The sequence below is a fragment of the Vigna umbellata genome, chromosome 5 (genome assembly GCF_029865625.1).
Source record: "Vigna umbellata cultivar VRB3 chromosome 5, Vumbellata_1.0, whole genome shotgun sequence".
In the NCBI taxonomy this organism is placed as follows: domain Eukaryota; kingdom Viridiplantae; phylum Streptophyta; class Magnoliopsida; order Fabales; family Fabaceae; genus Vigna; species Vigna umbellata.
The window spans coordinates 4,605,213-4,624,755 of record NC_142169.1 but is presented as its reverse complement, the minus strand read 5'-3'; the positions used below and the strand labels follow the sequence as shown (position 1 = coordinate 4,624,755).

Here is a 19,543-nt window from a genome sequence, read left to right as displayed (position 1 = left end):
AAAGCATTGAATTAAATGTGGAAAACGTGAAGACCGGACGATTCTTCATAAGGCCGAACATTTCTATTAACCAGGTCGATCGGCTCTAACAACAAGGGTGTTGGAGACCGATCAATTCTGGTCACAAACCGAACGGTCCTGGAGAGGAGACTGATCGGTGTTAAAGCAGTAAGCGAATGGAAATACAAATGGAAAACTAAGTGCGGCCCAACGGTATTAAGTAAACAAGCTAAGAACCAATCGGTTTAAATGTAGTGACCGATCGGTATCAACGCAGTTGCAGTGAAAGTAAACGTGCAGAAATAAAAGCGCAGTAGATACGAAGTTGCAAAAACAAAACACTGGAACAATAAATGCGCAGGCAGAAACGAAATTGTAGTTAATTAAAATGCACCAATTGAACTTAAGCGTAGAACGCAAATCCAAAAATAGAAACGCAAAACGTGAATGGAAACAGGGATTGAAAAACGGAATGAACAATAAACACGCAACCAAAACGCGGAACAGTAAAAATGCAGAGAACATAAATGAACAAGAAACTTGAGTGCATCAACAAATTCAACCATGAAATTGTAAAGAGAATGAGTTAAATTTATGAAAAAGAAAAGAAATCTGCTTTCAGCGTTTTATATAACCCAAGAGACCAAAATGCCCTCCTAATGGAGTGTCCTACAAAATGACCTAAAATTGGGTCCAAAGTCCTAAGGTTTGACCCAATAAGATTCTAAGACGAAATTAAACTACACCATTGACGTGGCCACCCTCTTGAAGTTCAAGCATGTGCTTCCAACACTGCTACTAAGTTTCTCTGGTCACCTCAACCGATCGTTCGGTCATGAAGATATCAGACTGTTCGGTTCAGCGATGCTCTGCAGGCTCAGGAACTGATTGGTGCAGACTTCATCAAACCATTCAGTCACGAAGGGCTCAAACAAGTTGTATCTCGTTCGGTTCATCACTACATCAAACCGTTCGGTGAGCAAGCTCTGCATGTTTCTCTGACCATTCGGTGCAAAACTGCTCAGACAGTTCGGCCCAACCTTCACCAGACCGTTCGGTACTCATTCACGGACCATTCGGTCAAGCCTTTAGAAGACCATTCGGTCAAGGCTTCAGCAGACCTTACGGTTGTGTGAATTCTCTACCGTTCTGTACACTATTTCACAGACCATTTGGCCATCTTCAACAGATCCTTTCTCAACCTTTCAACAGTGATTGGCCTGCACAAAATGATTGAAATAATTAAGTCCAAATAATTCAATTTAATTAAAATAACAATTATTCTTGAAATTAAGCCCAAATAGTGAAAATGGGATAAAAATGGAGAATTAAACACAATTCATTAACACAATATGGTGCAAAAAGCTAAGTTAGTAGTAGAAAATAATGACTCATCACTTACTTATGCATCCTTAATGAAATTTAAATTGTATCAAATGGATGGGAAAAGTGAATTTCTAAATGGTTATAAAAGAGGAAGTGTATGTTAGTCAACCTCCTGGATTTGAGGATTTTAAATCTCCTAATCATGTTTATAAACTGAAAAAGGCACTGTATGGCCTTAAACAGGCACCTAGGTTTTGGTATGAAAGACTTAGTAACATTTTTATTGAAAATGACTTTCCTTGAGGAAAGGTTGATTCAACCTTGTTTATTAAGAAAGTAGGAAGTCATATTTTACTTGTTCAAGTATATATGATCACATTAGTTTTGGATCTACTGATAATTCCTTATGTGAGGGGTTTACAAATATAATGCAAGGTGAGTTTGAAATGTCCATGATGGGGGAATTGAACTTTTTCTTTGGACTACAAATAAAACAAATGGAAGGGGGGACTTTTGTTTGTCAAACCAAATATTGTAGGGAAGTGCTTAAGAAATTTGGAATGGACACTTGTAAAGAAGCTAACACCCCTATGGCAACCTCTTTCTATTTAGATAAAGATGAATCTGGGGTAGAAGTAAATCAAACAATGTTTAGAGGTATGATAGGATCATTGTTATACCTTACTGCTAGTAGACCAAACATTATGCAGAGTGTATGTGTTTGTGCTAGGTACCAAGCTAATCTTAAGAACTCCCATTTAACTATTGTTAAGAGAGTTTTAAAATATCTTAAAGGAATTGCTTCCTTTGGTCTATGGTATCCTTCCGATGCAACACCTAGTTTAATAGGATATTTTGATGCTGACTATGGGGGCTGTAAAATTGATAGGAAAAGTACTAGTGGAACATGTCATTTTTCGTAAATCTAACGTTTTTAATCGATTATCATAGGGCTATAATCGATTATCTTTAGCCTTTAGAGAAAGTCTTAGGTTCGCAAATAATCGATTATTTCGAGCCATAATCAATTATTGTTGCTTGTTCTTCAAATCTGGGTTTACATGAACCAATAATCAATTATCATTATCGATAATTGATTATTTGTGCTTATCTGGAAAATAATTTTTGACCAAATAATTAATTATCATCAGTGATAATTGATTATCACTCGACGCATATTCAAAAATAGAGTCGTTGCAACGGTCATAAACATCTATAAACAACTAGTTTATCCTTTTCTTCTATAAATACTCTCTTATAATCGATTAATGACCACCCTTAGCACTCATATTCTCCAAAAATCAAAATTCACCAAGCTTTTCACTCTCTTTTTCCACACCTCTTCTGTACACTCTATCGGAATCATGTATGATGCAAGGAGAAAGATGCCTACAAGAAGACGCATTGGAGGTGCATCTTCTTCCCGCCCTAGAGCTCCCCGTCCTGCTACTATTAAAGGTTGGATCTCCGATCCGGAGAAGCAGGCGAAATTTGCTCATTTTTTGCAAGAGCGACGCATAATGGGAGTCAAGTATGTCAGGTTGGAATATTACAGATTCTTTGGCTTTCAATTCCCTAATTTATTTCAAACCCAAGGTCTAACAAACTTGGTAGAGCAAAAGGGGTGGATCTATCTCGACTTGATCAGAATGTTCTACTACAATCTCAAGTATCGTGATGGCATAGTGACAACTAAAGTAAAAGGTGTCCGAATTATTCTTGATGAAGACATCTAGACAAATATAGCACAGCTTACAATTTGGGATGATGTTGTGATGGTTCATCTAGGTGTTCCAGACTTCAGCCACCTTCTGGCATTCCAATCCTTTCTGCACAACCCCAACAACAATCCAATCGCCAACAATTACTTATTGGTGGATTCAAAGTAGAAGAAAGGACGATTCACTACCTAATTTTCTGGATCCTTTGCCCTCATGCTACAAATCATGCTCAATGCTCTGAGCAAGATCTTCTCCTTATATATGGAATCCTTAATCATGTTCATATTGATTGGTCTGCACTCATTACCGACACTATGCTCAAGGCAAAGAAATACTCAGCTTATCATCTTCCCTATGCTCTTCTCATTTCTAAAGATCTTGAATTCAAAGGAGTCCATGTAGAAGGTGAACACACTCAATCCATTAATTCCATTGGCATAGAAATTAGAGAAACAACTCTACGCCAAATGAGTTTTGTTGCCCAGGGAAATGTATTTCTTCACAAGGATGAAGAAAATCAAAATGATGAAGATGACGATGAAGATGCGCATATGGCTGAACTAATACGCGAAGCTGCTTCATCTATTGTTGGTCCCTCTTCCATTCCTGCATCTTCAACTTTCTCAATGGGCGAATATTTTGCCAATCTCTCAAAACAAATGGAGGACATGAGTTTGACTCATCAAGCAAGATTTGATGAGATTATTGAAATGCAACAAACTCACTATGATTATGTCAGTGAAAGGTATCAATACTTTGATACTAGATTAGGCAACATTGAGGGGCACTTAAATCTTCAACCCCCAGACTATCCTCCATCCCCTCCGTTTTAGAGTTCTATTTGTATTAGGATTTGAGTTTCTATGTTTGCTTTATTTTCCCAATGTACTGTGTTATTTCATATTATGAAAAATTTTAATTTTCATTAAGTCTTGAAATGCATTTATTCTCTTTTTGAGGGGAAGAACACTTGAGGGGGATATTTTAATTGCTTTTTGCTTCTGATAAAAAAGGGGGAGAAATGTTTCAAGTAGTGTAGTTACTTCTAACATGTTTGTTGTTTGTAAGTATGTTATATATGTAGAAAAAACAATGATGCTTTTAAAAAAAAAATTGATCATCATCAAAAAGGGGGAGATTGTTACCAATGAGGAGCATTGGTGTATTGAAGATATTATCATTTTGATAATGCTACAATGTAAAGAACTTGAAGACTCTTTCTGTAATAAGTTTAAAAGCATTCTTGTAGAATAAATTGTAATAGGAATAATCTTGTTAAATGTAAACTCTTATAAGCTTTCCTTATCTAGGAAGAGTCTATGCAGATAATCGATTATTTGGTGTAATAATCAATTATCACGAGCTTTAGAAGAAAAGTAATGCCCGCGCAAATAATCGATTATTGGTCAGAATAATCGATTATCATAGCCTGAGTTAGTTTTGCCCAAGTCACGTAGATAATTGATTATTCCTCAGGATAATCGTTTATCACATTTTGAAAATCCCATGATGAACACGAATAATCGATCATCACTTTTGATAATCGATTATCACTGGCAGTTGGGAGTTGTCATTTTAGATTATGACCTTTATGCTATATATACTCTTTTCCAAACCCTTAATGGGTTATCTATGCCATTTGAGAATATAGAAGTCGTATGAGGAAGTTCTCAAGTGATAGAGTTGCTTAAGTCAAGTCTTGTGAATAGGAGAAGCTCGGACTTAGTATGTCTAAGGTCAGAGCGATTATGTTCAAGTTGGCTGAACAGTTTCATTCGTTCATTTGTCGAAGGAAGGTTCTTCCGTTCGTTTGTCGAAGGAAAGTATTTTTTGTTCTTTACTTATTTTGATTGTAATCTACAAACCATATTTTAGTGAAAAAGGTTAATCATTATTCATAGTGATTAACGACTGTACGTAGTATCTTTAGATTCGAACCAAGATAAAATTTTTGTGTTGATTTTCTTGAACCCTTACTCTTTAGCATACAAATTGTTTGTTAAAAGTCTTAAAAGAAAATCACGATTTTAAAAGGAACCATTTTACTTGGCTATTGATCGTAACACGCTTTTCGCTCTTAAATCGATTTTTTATTCCGCTGCGCAACTCACTGATACTTACAGATCTTCACCAAAGGAATCTCGACCGGCTTCACCGAAGGTCAACGACCGTGGATCTTCACCAAAGGAATCCCGACCGGCCTCACCGAAGGTCGGCGACCGTGGATCTTCACCAAAGGAATCCTGGCCACCCTTCCCAAAGGTTGGTGATCGTGGATCTTCACCAAAGGAATTCCGGCCGGCTTCACCGAAGGTTGGCGATAGTGGATCTTCACCAAAGGAATCCCGATCGGCCTTCCCAAACATCGGTGACTGTGGATCTTCACCAAAGGAATCACGGCCGACTTCACCAAAGGTCAACGACCGCGAATCTTCACCAAAGGAATCTCGATGGAGCTTCCCAAATGTCGGTGACCGTGGATCTTCACCAAAGGAATCCCGATTGGCCTCACCGAAGGTCGGTGATTGTGGACCTTCACAAGTGAAATCCCGGCCGGCCTCATCGAAGGTCGGTGAACGTGGAACTTCATCATAGGAGTACCGATTGGCCTCACCGAAATTGAATAACTGTAGATCTCCACGATGTCACTTAAGCAGGATCAATAGCCTATCCAACTTGACCGACAAAGGCACAAAGACAAAAACCAATCGGAGAACCCGTTTTTATCAGGAGTGGCATGTGCAGAACCCTTTCGCATGATTAACATCATGCTCGGGCTTGGGGGGCTTGTGTATAGTCTCCTGGACACCACCAGGCCAACCTTCCATGCCAACATGTCAGGCCGACCAACCATCCAGGCTGACCAACCCTAGGCCTACCACCCAGGCCGACCGTATGGTTAAATTATAAACGATAATAACTCATTAAAATACTAGTGGAGATTAAGATGTAATTGGGTCGTCATTAAGCTAGTGAAAGGTAAAAGCTCATTACAAGTAGTATAAATAAAGGTCTCTGGTATGACTTTAGAGGATCATGCACATTATATGCATCACTTGTTGTGATAATCGGTCGATTATATTACTGACTTGAGCTTCATAATGCTTTTGACAAGTACCCTTCTATACGACTTCGACAAAAAGAAAGGAGAACAAACGTAACTGGGAGGATAGAAGACCACTAGGGAGCCTGTCCAATCTACAAAACAATTGGGAGTGCTCTGAGTAAGGACTTCGACCCATACCTCCGAAACAAAACTTTTATAATTATGTCTTTATATATTATTAAATGATTTTAATTTAATAAGTTAACTTCTAACTTAATAGTTAGCTCGTCGGTGATACATTAAACTATCAGTTAAAAATTAACTTATAAACTTTGTTTGACAATGAGATCCAACAAGATAAATAAATTCCAAATTTGAATAAATATCTCATAATTAACTAAAATATGCATATATTATTTCTTTTTTTCTAAAACATATAATCCTATAATTATAAAATCTTTTTTCTTCTTATTTCGTTCTCTCAAATGTATATGTATATCTTCTTTTTTCTTTCTCCAAGTTTTAACTTTCTTTTTTCTCTATTTTCATTGTTTCAAATGTTATTTCTTTCATGATCTAATCACGATATATATACATACATATATATATATATATATATAGTATTATAGAAAAATAACTACAATTCACAAAAAAATTATAGAAAAATAAAACTTTATATCCCTATAGTGTTGATATTACAAAGGACCCATAATTCAAACCTTTCCTTTTACTCTTTATGGCTTGCAACTTTGAATTTCCTTAATTGATGTCTTATTTCTCCGATAATGCTCCACGCTGGTCCACTTCAAAAAAACACACTTACCTTCTCTCTCCTTATACACTTAGAAACCCACCCCTTCGTCTTTTTTTTTTCTTTTTCAAAAGCAACTACCCATCTTCTTCTCTCCCTCTCCATTATTCACGCCTACTAGTACTCCCTTTCTTTCTCTCTTTCTCCATTCTCTTCCATTTTTCCTCTCCTTCTCCCATGCATGCTGATAGGTTGTCGTTGAATCTATCAAATTAACACTACTTTTCAAGGCAACTTCAGTATTGCCAAGTAGTATTCAATAAAGTAGATAGGGTTAAAGTAACCCTGAGTCGTCTCCCAACGAACACGGAATTGCTTTCGAATATCTGATTCTTATGAATGCAATGCTTATGAATAAAAGTAATGGTTTAAGAATGTTTAAAGAACAAATAAGAAACTTAAAAACAGTTACGATGAAATAGGCTAATTCCACTGCTTTTCCAAGATAGATTCATCATCGGTTATTCACGGATAATTGTTCAATTGATTATTGTTTAAGTTTCAAATTAATTAAAGTACATTCTTAATTAATTTGAGGGCGATCATGCATTTAACCAAAGTAAATTCTCAATCAAATGCAAAACCTTTCTAGATTATTCACAATAAATTCAACCAAAGTACATTCTCAATCAAATTTTATTGTGTTTAATCATGTCTATTCTTAAATCTCCTAACCAAATTAAAAGCTAATCAATCAAAGTAAATTCTAAATTGATTATAGTTGAAATTATTACTAATCAACCAAAGTACATTCTCAATTGATAGTAAAAACCATTTAATCATATGAAAGTTCCTAAATTAAATCAAAGTAAATTCTCAATTAAACCTAGAAACCCTAGAACTCATATAATCAATATGCATGTAGATTCAAACACATTATGATGCAAAAATCTTTGCTTTTAACAAGATAGAGAGATGAAAGACATAGAGAGAACAACTTAAATCAATAACCAAAGTAAACAATTGCATTAACTGAACTTAACCTCAGAATCTGTCATGAATTACAGTAGAATAGCCCTAGATGCTTAGCTCTCCATGAATGGAGTTGAATACAAGATGAAAGAAAAGTGAGAGGAGTATGAGAGAATGAATTAAGTGAAGTCCCCCTTTCTGCTTCCCTTGGGTCTCTTTATATAGGCTTGATTGGGCTTGGACTCTGAATAGTTTGTTGATAAGATATTTTCTGTTGATATATTATATCTTTCAAATATTCATTAGATTAAATCAGTTTTAAAGAATATTTGATAGATATTAACTTAATTATCTTATATCCTATATCTTCCAAATAACTAAAAGATTTAGATAATGATAAAATTATTTGGAAGATCTTTTCTGTTGATATTCCCAAATTAAATTCAACAACTGAATTTTATCTTTTAGATTTTTTGACTTTTCAAAATTGCACAAATGCCCTGAAAGTTCTTCTATCTGCACTTTAGCCCGTTCTGAATTTTCCAAATAAAATCTGATTTTGGGCCTTGAATTGCCATTTGGACCAATAAAACTTATATTCTTAGCTGCACAAATAAACATTAGAACATCCAAGAATAATTTATGCGCTAAAACTCACTTTTCACGTCTCTTTACTTCCCAAACCCAACAATTCCAATCATCACAAATTCACTTAAAATCAACCATTTAAGCACAATTATCCCATCAAAAATTTGAATTTTAAAGCATAAATGTGGGCATAAATATGCACTCATCACATGCACACCCTAATATTAATGTCATACGTAACAATGCCTCCAAAAGACCCAAGAATCTCTAATTAAAATAAAAGTAAACAACCAAAAACTCTTTCTCTTTGCAGCCCTCACGAAAAGCTAAAAGAACTCAAGCATGGTGAACAAATGGACAAAGAGTCAACTCATTCTCCTTCTCCTTCCCGAAACCCATGTTCACTCCTCATTGGTCTGAAACAATGGCAGAAAATGCCACAACATTCACATCTATACAGCCCACACTAAGAGAACTACAAAGAAACTCATCCTTCAATAACCCAAAACCCAAACATGTGAAAGCCATTCAAGAAAGGGTTCAAGCATGAGAAAATGTACAACATTCATTCTAAAAAATGGAAACGAAAACCAACCATTAAAGACCCATGCAAGCATTGAACACAACCCATACCCAAGAAGACTACATGGTTACTCCATTTACCTGGTTCTATCACACTTTCACCTTCAAGGTCACCAAGGAAGCTCCACAAACAGTTGCATTTGACCCTTTATAGTTGTTGCACCGCTTGTTTCAAATTTTCATCTCTCTTGCTAATATCGTTGACTCACAAGGTTTCTAGGTTTTCCTATGCCCATCTTAGGTTTTCTTACCCTCTTATAATCTACCCATTATGTGGCTAAGGTTTAAAAACAAAAACTAAGAATCTGGTCCCCAAATATACTTGATTCCCCAATAACAAGAGAGTCTCCAAAATCACATGAACATGCATGAAAGCAAGAAGTAAAAGCTCTTTCACTCTCTGGACGTGAATTCATGTATGAAGTGAGAAAAGTTATGGAAAGAAGATAACATTTTTCCCTCTACAATGCAACGATCACATGCATGAAAAAGTTCTAAATGCGTTTCAAAAACCGAAACACCAAAAACAAAGAAAAAAAATGAAGAACCGAGGTCCCTCGCCAAAAAAAATCATGTAGAAGGTGAGTTTTGTACTTGTCTCTCTCCATCATAAATGTTACTTTCTCGTTTTCTCTCTCTTCCCACTAGGTGAGACTCACACCAACCAATTAGATAATAAAAAGGAGCAAGGAATTCATTTAGCAGCCCCCACAAATGCACACTCATTTTACCACTAGGTCAGATTCCATATATTGAAATCATAATGTAAAAAAAAAAGAAAATATATATATATATATATATATATATATATATATATATTATGTTTAATGTGTTTTACAAAATTAATTAAAACAATTATAATTAATTTTTATCTACTAGTTCAACACTATTTAACGCACAAGCACACCACCATAATTAATTATTTTAGTAAAAAAATATAATAAATAAAAATAATTTTATTTTTATTTTCTACCGATCTTACAATATCTTTAGGGTCTTGGGGTGTTGTTTTGATGTATGATATTGTTGGTTGTTATTCTTTGAATGATAGGGATAATGGGAGATGATAAAATGAGGTGTAGTTCACATTTGGATTAACAGATAATGGTTTTGGGTTGGTTTTGGCTTTTTCTTTTCGGGAATGGGTAGCTATGAAGCTTGTTCATGTGGTAGAACCACTACCATGCGATTCATAACATGGTAGAGAATCTTAAAACTGAGAGCGTGGGCTATGGGTGGTCTTAGAATGAATGTTTCATTGATTCTATTATTCTTATTAATGGAAAGACAAAGCCCTATATATATATATATATATATATATATATATATATGTAATTATGAAGAAAATCATCCATGTGTAACAAACTAGACAGGTGGTATAACAAACTGTACGAAATTGTTCAGGAAAGAAAAAGTGTGCAAAACTGTTCACATAGAGGAAAAAGACAAAAACATAACAAATTGTAATAAACATGATTAATTATTTTGCAATACGCTCCCTCAAGCAGGACTATGAACATCGAATGTGAAAACTTTGGGATGAAGAGCCTATTGAACATATCAGCCAATTGAGCATAAGAAGAAATGGGTAGCAAATGAAGAAGACCACTTTGAATTTTCTCGCGAATGACATGACAGTCAATCTCTATATGCTTTGTCCGTTCATGAAAAGTTGGATTGTGAGCCAAGTATATAGCGGACTGATTATCACAAAAAATTGAAATAGGAGCAGTGGGAGGAACTTGCAAATCAATGAGCAAGAAATGAAGCCATTGCAATTCACAACTCAAAGCTGCAAGAGCCCTATATCCAGCTTCAGAGGAAGAACGAGATACAATTGTTTGCTTCTTAGTTTTCCAACAAATTAAGGAAGAGCCAAGAAAGACACAATACCTAGTAACAGATTTTCGGGTTTCAATACAACTACCCTAATCAGAATCAACAAAACTAGAAGGCATTAGAGATGAGTTGGAAGGAAAGTGAAGACCTTTAGCAGGAGAACCTTTGATGTAGCGAAGAACTTTCATGGCAGCACTATGATGAGTATCCATTGGCTGAGAAACATATTGACTCAACTGTTGAGTAACAAAAGCTAAGTCTGGTCTGGTGGTTGTAAGGTACATCAACTGACCAACTAATCTGCGATAAGGTTGTGGATCAGATAAAGGATTGCCTGAAGAGCTATTGAATTTGGTAGAAGGTTCCATAGGAGTGGATATAGGTTTGGCAGCAAGCATACCATTCTCTTCCAACAATTCAAGAGCATATTTTTTGATTAACCACAATCCCAATAGAAGAACGAGATATTTCAAGACCTAAAAAGTAACGAAGTTTCCCAAGATTTTTAATGTTGAATTCATGATCCAAGTGTGCCTTAATATATTCAATTTCATTAGAATCATTGTCTGCAAGAACTATGTCATCAACATAGATTAATAATGCAGTAAAAGATGCCCATGTTTTCTTTATGAAGAGAGAATGGTCAGCTGAAGATTGTGTGAATTTAAAAGCTAATAAAGTTGTGCTGAGCTTGGCATACCATTGTCGGGTAGCTTGTTTCAACCTATATAATGATTTTTTTTAATTTACAGACTTTATTGGGATAAGACGCTGTCATACCAGGGGGTAAGTGCATGTAAACTTCTTCATGTAGATCACCATATAAAAAAGCATTATTAACGTCTAAATGTTCAAGAAACCAGTTTTTGGCAGCAGCTATGGCAGGAATGACCCTCACTGTTGTGAGTTTGGCAACATGAGAAAAAGTATCAAAATAATCTACTCCTTCAAGTTGTATGTATCCCTTAGCAACCAAGCGAGCTTTATGCCTCTCTATGGTACCATCAGCATGTAATTTGATCTTATAAACCCATTTACAATCCACGGGCCTTTTATTGGGAGGAAGATCAACTATCTCCCAAGTGCGGTTCTGTTCAAGAGCATTAATCTAGAATTCATGGCTTGCACCCAACAATCCATTTTAGAAGCTTGAGTGAATGTTTTTGGTTCAATCAAGGACGATACAGAGTAGCAAAAATTTCTATAACTGGGGGAGCATTTATTATAAGAAATAAAAGCAGATAAAGGATAATGTACAGAGGAAGAATGGTTACCATATGACAGATTGGTATAGGAAGCAGCAGACAAATAACAGTGATAATCTCTCAAGTAGTGTGGACGTTGTCTTTGTCTCATGGAGTGTCTAGAAGGTTGTGAAACTATGAGATGTGGTGTTGTAGCAGTAACTGAATTAGAATTATCTACACTCTCTTGATTTGAAAAAATAGTAAGATCATCAGTATCCAAAGGTGCAATATTATCACAAATTGGTTTTGGCAGAGTTGGACTAGTAATGTCAGATTCATTCCTTGATTTAAAAGGAAAAGAAATTTCATAAAAGACCATATTTCTTGAAACAAAAATTTGTCTGGATTGAATGTCATACAACAAATATCCTTTAGTTCCTTCTTTATACCCAATAAAAATAGCTTTCCTAGTCCTTGGAGATAATTTGGTTCGACCATGTTCCAAAGTAGTAGAGTAGGCCAAACAACCAAAAACTCTTAAATGACCCAAGTCAGGTTGTTGTTTATGAAAAACAGTATAAGGACATTGATTTTGTAACAAAGGTGTAGGTAATCAATTAATCAGATGGATCGAGTGTATGACAGCATAAGACCAAAGAGATGTTGGTAAATTAGTTTGAAACATCAATGCTTGAACAACATTCATGATATGCTGATGTTTCCGCTCAGCTACACCATTTTGTTGAGGTGTTTCAACACATGTAGTTTGATGGGAAATTCCCTTTGCAAGAAAAAATTGTCATTAAAAATTCTAGTCCATTATCACTTCGAATTACCTTAAGTTTTGAATGAAATTGTGTCTCTATATAATTAACAAAATTCTTTAAGTGATCCCTGGTTTCACCTTTATGTTTCATTCATTTGACCCATGTAAACCGAGAAAAATCATCAATGATGGTTAAAAAATATTTATATCTTGAAATGGAGGTTGTAGAACATGGTCCCCAAATATCAACATGTAAAAGATCAAAAGTTTGTATTGATTTAGTGGTACTAGAAACAAAAGGAAGCTTCTTTTGTCTAGCAAATTGACATACATCACAAGGGTAGGTATGTTGGAAAGTTACCAAAGGAAATTGTGTAGACAATAATTTTAATTTTGAATCTGACACATGACCAAGTCGTAGGTGCCAAAGTCCAGGGGTAGAAACAACGTTACAGGAACAAAGAGAATGAGTTGATTTAATGGCTGGTGCAGTCACTACTTCAGACATTAACACATACAATCCTTGTAGCTGCTTAGCTGTACCAATCGTCTTGCAGTTGAAAGTCTATTAAATATAGAAAAAGCCAGAGTTAAAAACAAGGTAACAATTGGATTTAGTAATAAGTTTTGCAGCAGATATTAAATTGACCTTGAAGTCAGGTATGTATAAGACATTCCTTAAGGTTAAAAAAGGAGAAAGTTGCACAATACCAGAAATTTGGCATGAATTTTGGATCCATCAGGTAAAATAATAAGAATAGGTGAAATTTCAGAAAAAGTGAGAAAATTTGCAAGATTAAAAGTCATGTGATCAGAAGCCCCTGTATCAATGAGCCATTGATCATAGGGTATACCTGTTGAAGGAGAGGAATGCGTATGCAAAGCTGTGGTATGAGCTAGGTTGGAAACATGGGAAGAGTTTGAGCTACCTAAATTGGATTGTTGAAGCAAATTAAGAAGACCTTGATATTGCTCTTGAGTAAAACCAACATTTGGGGTAGTATTTCCCAACTTGGTTGAGGGGCCTTTTTTCGTGGCACAATCCTCATTTGAGTTGGCCATATTAGCATTGCTTTGTCTAGACTTGTAGCCAAGAGGAAAACCATGCTTAAAATAACAAGTTTCCACTATGTGATTGGTTTTTCCACAGTAAGCGCAGAGTTTGTTGAAAGAATTGTGGCCTCTTCCAATTGTGGCACGACCCCTACCTCTATTCCCACGACCTCTACCATATCCAAAATATTGGTTTGGATTAACAACAAGACCTCTTCCAAGACCAGTATATTGATCAGTGTTGACAGCAAAGGTTTTCACATCAGATGATAACTTAGTCATTTCTATAGTATCCATTTGCCTCTCTTGTTGAACAATCAAAGAGAAAACCTTGTTTATTGGAGGAAGGGGATCTAGAAGCATAATCTGGGATCTGACATGTGAAAATTGCTTGTTTAACCCTTTGAGGAAACGAATAACATAGTCTTGATCTCTGTATCTTTTATAAGCTTGGATGGCTTCGCATGTGTAGGGTATCGAACACTTGCAATGGAGAACAAGTCTATAATTTTCAAATTCATCCCATAGACCTTTTAATTGAGTGAAATATTGACTAACAGTGAGGGTGCCTTGTTGGAGGCGAAAAATCTCTTCCTGGAGATCAGAAACCCTAAACATATCTGCTTGAGAAAAATGATCCTGAAGATCTTGCCAAACCTCTGAAGCTTGATCAATCCAGAGAATGGATTATAGAATAGAATCATCAATGGATCTATGAATCCAAGCAAGAATCATATTGTTGCATCGCTTCCACACTCCATAGTGCGAATCTGTTGGTGATGAAGAAGGAATATTGGCATCTACAAGCTTGAGCTTGTTCTTAGAAAGAAGAGCGAGCTTCATAGCTCTTGCCCATGAATGATAATTTCGTCCATTTAGGGGTTGTGAAGCTAATGCTTGTGATGGTGATTCGTTGGCATGAAGGAATAGAGGATTTGAAGGATTGGTGAGATAATCACCGTATGTGGGGCTCTGGTTAGCCATGAAGAAAAGAAGAAACAGTGATATAAAAAGAAATGAACAAAAATATATGATAGGTTTTTGGCTACCATAACTCTCGAAAGAGCTCTGATACCATCTTAGAATGAATGTTTCATTGATTCCATCATTCTTATTACAGGAAAGGCAAAGCCCTGTATATGTAAGGATGAAGAAAATCATCCATGTGTAACAAACTAGACAGGTGGTGTAACAAACTGTACGAAATTGTTCAGGAAAGAAAAAGTGTGCAAAACTGTTCACATAGAGGAAAAAGACAAAAACATAACAAATTGTAATAAACATGATTAATTATTTGGTAATAGGTGGTTAGAGAGACATGTATAGGTGTTGTTTTGCATTCATTGTGACCATCGTGTGTGACTATCGTGATCCTCCCTTGGGACCATGTGGTTTGTTAACATTATTTATGATTGTAAGATGTGGTGTTGTATAACTTATGTATTGGCTTGTGAGTGCTCGAGAGTCGAATAGAATGCATGGAGTGTTAAGGGTTTATCTTCAAAATATGGGTGCTGGTTTGGTTCATGTATATGTTTCTTTCTGTCAACGTTTTCCCTGAGAATGTGGTGCTATTATATATGAATTTCTAGTACATATTGATTGTTGTTTTGGGTCCCTAATAATGTGGTTTCAGTGTATTTGTCCCTCTTTAAACTTTTAGTCTGTCAGTACATGAAATTGAAATTTCATAATGCAGTAATGTTATCTTTAAAGTATAAATAATTGCATGATTCATTCGGTAATAAGGATGTATTATATGGATGAAAAAATGTATATTAATTGGTGTGCATTAAGGTATACATGATTGTAGTGCATAAAATCGTGGGAATTAATATGGGTATTTGATGTGACTTAGGCAGTAACAAAGTGTTCACTAATGGATTAATTGGTAATCTTAAGGCTTAACAAAATCAGTGTAGTGTATTGTTTTCTGGAAGGGTGTAGTGTGTAGGCAATGTGAATGAGTATGAGTTAACTTTCATGCATCAAATTAAGAGGAAGTGAACAAATGGGTCATTGACTGTGTATACCTTTTTAATGTTTTAGTATATAAAGACGTGAATGAAGGGGGAAAATATGGGGCCATAGGTATTAATGATGGTGAGATAAAGGGCGGGACCATGTGTGTGTGTTGAAATTTGATCTTGCATGCATGTTGCGTTTAATGTGAGGGATTTTGTGAATGGTGAGAATGAAATTACATGACGTAAGGTTCATATGAGAGAGAACTTGTGGTATAGCGTGAGAAACACTTAAGTATGTGAATGTGGAAATTATGAAAGCCATGTGGGATCCACATGGGTAGTTATTTATTAGGGATTATTTTAATAAACTATTTGGTTGTAATTAAAAGAGAGAGGTGTATTTAGTGTATGGTTGACTATGTTATGTGTTTTAGTTGACTTTATCTAGTTATGATGTTTGTTAATTATTATCTTGTGAATTCCACTGTTTGAGGGACGGATTTGAATGTGTTACAGGGATGAATTTGAATGGGTTACAAAATAATATGTTTTCGAGAGTAAAGTTGAGAACATGTGGGTCTTGCCTATTGGCGGTATGCAAGTAATGATAAGACAGGTTGTTATGGAGTCGTCTCGTTCTACCAAGTAAATTATGCGTTGACTCTTTCTACCGTGCGCTGTGGGAAAGATGTTCTCTTCAACCGTGCAATGCGGGAAGATGATGAGTTCGAGTGCTGATGACTCTTTCAGCCATGTGATGCGGGAAAAAAATAGTTCAAGTGTCATATGTTCTCAATTGTGCGGTGCAATGTAGTGTGTGATATGTTGTCGTTGAAGTTATCAAATTAATACTATTTTTCAAGGCAACTTCAGTATTGTCAAGTCAGTAGTCAAGAAAGTAGATAGGGTTAAAGTAACCCTGAGTCGTCTCCCCACGAATACGAAATTGTTTTTCAATATTTGAATCTTATGAATGTTATGCAATGATCAAGAATGAAAGTGAAAAACTATGCTACTGGAATTAATGTTTGAAGAATGTTTGAAGAACAAAGAGGAAACTTAGAAACAATTACGATGAAATAGGCTAATTCCACTGTTTTTCCAAGATAGATTCATCATCGGTTATCCAAAAATCATTGTTCAATTGATTATTGTTCAAGTTTCAAATGAATTAAAGTAAATTCTTAATTAATTTGAGGGCGATCATGTAGTTAACCAAAGTAGATTTTCAATCAAATGCAAGATCTTTCTAGATTATTCACAATAAATTCAACCAAAGTACATTCTCAGTCAAATTGTATTGTGTTTAATCATGTCTATTCTTAAATCTCCTAACCAAATTAAAAGTTAATTAATCAAAGTAAATTCTCAATTAATTGTAGTTGAAATTATTACCACCAATCAAAGTACATTCTCAATTGATAGCAAAAACGTGTTTAATCATATGAAAGTTCCTAAATTCAATTAAAGTAGATTCTCAATCAAACCTAGAAACCTTTGAACTCATATGATTAATATGCATGTAGATTCAAACACCTTATGATGCAAAAATCATTGCTTTTAATATGATTGAGAGACGAAAGACATAGAAAGAAAACAACTCAAATCAATAATCAAAAGAAACAATTGCATTAATTCAACTTAACCTCATAATCCATAATGATTTTATAGTGGAATAGCCCTAAAAGCTTAGCATTCCATGAATGAAATGAAACACATGATGAAATAAAAGAGAGAGGAGTGGTGGATGTTTGCTTCCAATGGAGGAGTCTGAGAATGAATGAGTTGTGATTTCTGCCTCCCCTAGGTCTCTTTATATAGGCTTGGTTGGGCTTGGACTCTGAATCTTCTGTTGATAAGATCTTTTATCTTATATCTAATATCTTCCAAATATTCAACAAATTTAATTAGTTTTTGAGAATATTTGATAATATCTTGTATAGATTCAAAAAGATTTAGCAAATATTATCTTTTGATATTTATTGATATAGTTAAATAAGGTAATTATTTAACAATATCAAATAAAATATCTTAAGATATATTTTCTCCAAATTATCTTTTAAAATAAACCTGTCCAAAATTACATTTCAACCCTTTTTATTTTATTTAAAATTACACAAAAGTCTAGAATTTTCCTCTAATTGCACTTTAGCTATTTCTTTCTTTTCAAAATTGCATAGGAGCCCTCAGTTGACCAGATTGGATTCGCTTTGACCATTCAATTTCTAGCTTTAAATGAATACAATTATAACTTCAGTTGCACAAATAAACATTAGAACATCCAAAATAATTTATGCAACTAAGAATCACATTTTAAGCATCTTTAATTCTTAAACCCAATAAATTCAATCGTCACAAATTCTCACCCTTGTGTGTTTGTGCGATGATCGTATAACTCGTGTTGTTATATGGGAGCAAATATAATATGGATGCAGAATAGCGTGACGAGTTGACTGAGAGTTAAGGAACTTTACATTTTATTTGAAGTTTTATTCTGTAATAAATTAGCACAATGATTTATTTTTGGTTAATTATAAACATTTGTTGATTTTGGACTTTCGTAATGGATTTTGATTTTAAAGTTTTAAATTTTTTTCTGGTAATCGTGGCATCCCAAAATGGGGTGTTACAATTACATTATCAGAAAGAAGATGACAACAATAAAAAAAACCCAAAACAAAGTCCAATCTAATTTCTATATAAAGAGACTTAGGAAAACACATTAATGAAGCGTATGAACCCTTTGGGGAACCTAATTTCGTCCTCTCCATCATCTTATTTTCTTATATTTTTATGTTATTTCTACATTCCATGGAATGTTAAGCCTTTGAAGTTGATTCTATTGTAATTACTTAATTGGATTTTGAGGTTAGATGAATAAATTTGTCTGTGTTGTGATTTATATTTTTCTATATCCTTTGTCTCTTAATAAAGTAAAGGTAATAATTTTTACGTTGTGGCAAGTTAGTATGGTGTTAAATCTACATAACATATCAATCATATAAGTCTCAGGTCTTTTAATTTTAATTCCTTTGTCTCTTAATAAAGTAAAGGTAATAATTTTTACGTTGTGGCAAGTTAGTATGGTGTTAAATCTACATAACATATCAATCATATAAGTCTCAGGTCTTTTAATTTTAATTGAAAATTTACTTTTAATAAAGTTAGAAACTTTTATGTGATTAAATGAGTTTTTGTCAATAACTGAGAATGTACTTTTTTAAAAGTTAAAACTTTAACAAAAATTAATGAATAATGAATGTACTTTGGTTAATTAACTTTTTACTTTATAGAAGAGGTAAAGGAACATACATGATTAGACATAATAATATTTGATTGAGAACGTAATTTGGTTAAATTTACTATGATTAATCTACAAAGTTCTTGCCTTTAATTGAGAATGTACTTTTGTTGATAGTGAGAATGCCAATAAATTAATTGAGAATTTACATTAATTAATTTGAAAATCTAAGATAATAATTAATTGGACAATAATCTTTAAATAATCAATGATGAATCCTATTTTGAAAAAGCATTGAAATCAACATATTTTCCTTATTTTTATTTTTATCTTTTCAATTCCATTTCTTTTTATCGCTATTATTTTGTTATTTAATCTTCTATTTATTTTATATATCTTTATTTTTTTATATTATCATTATTTTGTTTGAATAACCCTTTTATATAATTGTTATAAGAATTAATTTGTTAGGAATCAATTATGTGTTCGTTAGAAGACAACTTA

General features: G+C 34.3%; 1 protein-coding gene across 1 annotated transcript; it reads right to left on the bottom strand.

Moving 5' to 3' along the window:
* Positions 1 to 10,914: 10,914 nt before the first annotated feature.
* On the bottom strand, positions 10,915 to 14,449 carry LOC148197561 (uncharacterized). The gene is made up of 4 exons (XM_088115571.1): positions 13,490 to 14,449; positions 13,140 to 13,343; positions 11,580 to 11,915; positions 10,915 to 11,301 (listed from the first exon to the last, which is right to left on the bottom strand). The coding sequence occupies exons 1-4, from the start codon at positions 14,447 to 14,449 to the stop codon at positions 10,915 to 10,917; spliced, it is 1,887 nt and encodes a 628-aa protein (XP_087971697.1).
* Positions 14,450 to 19,543: the final 5,094 nt, after the last annotated feature.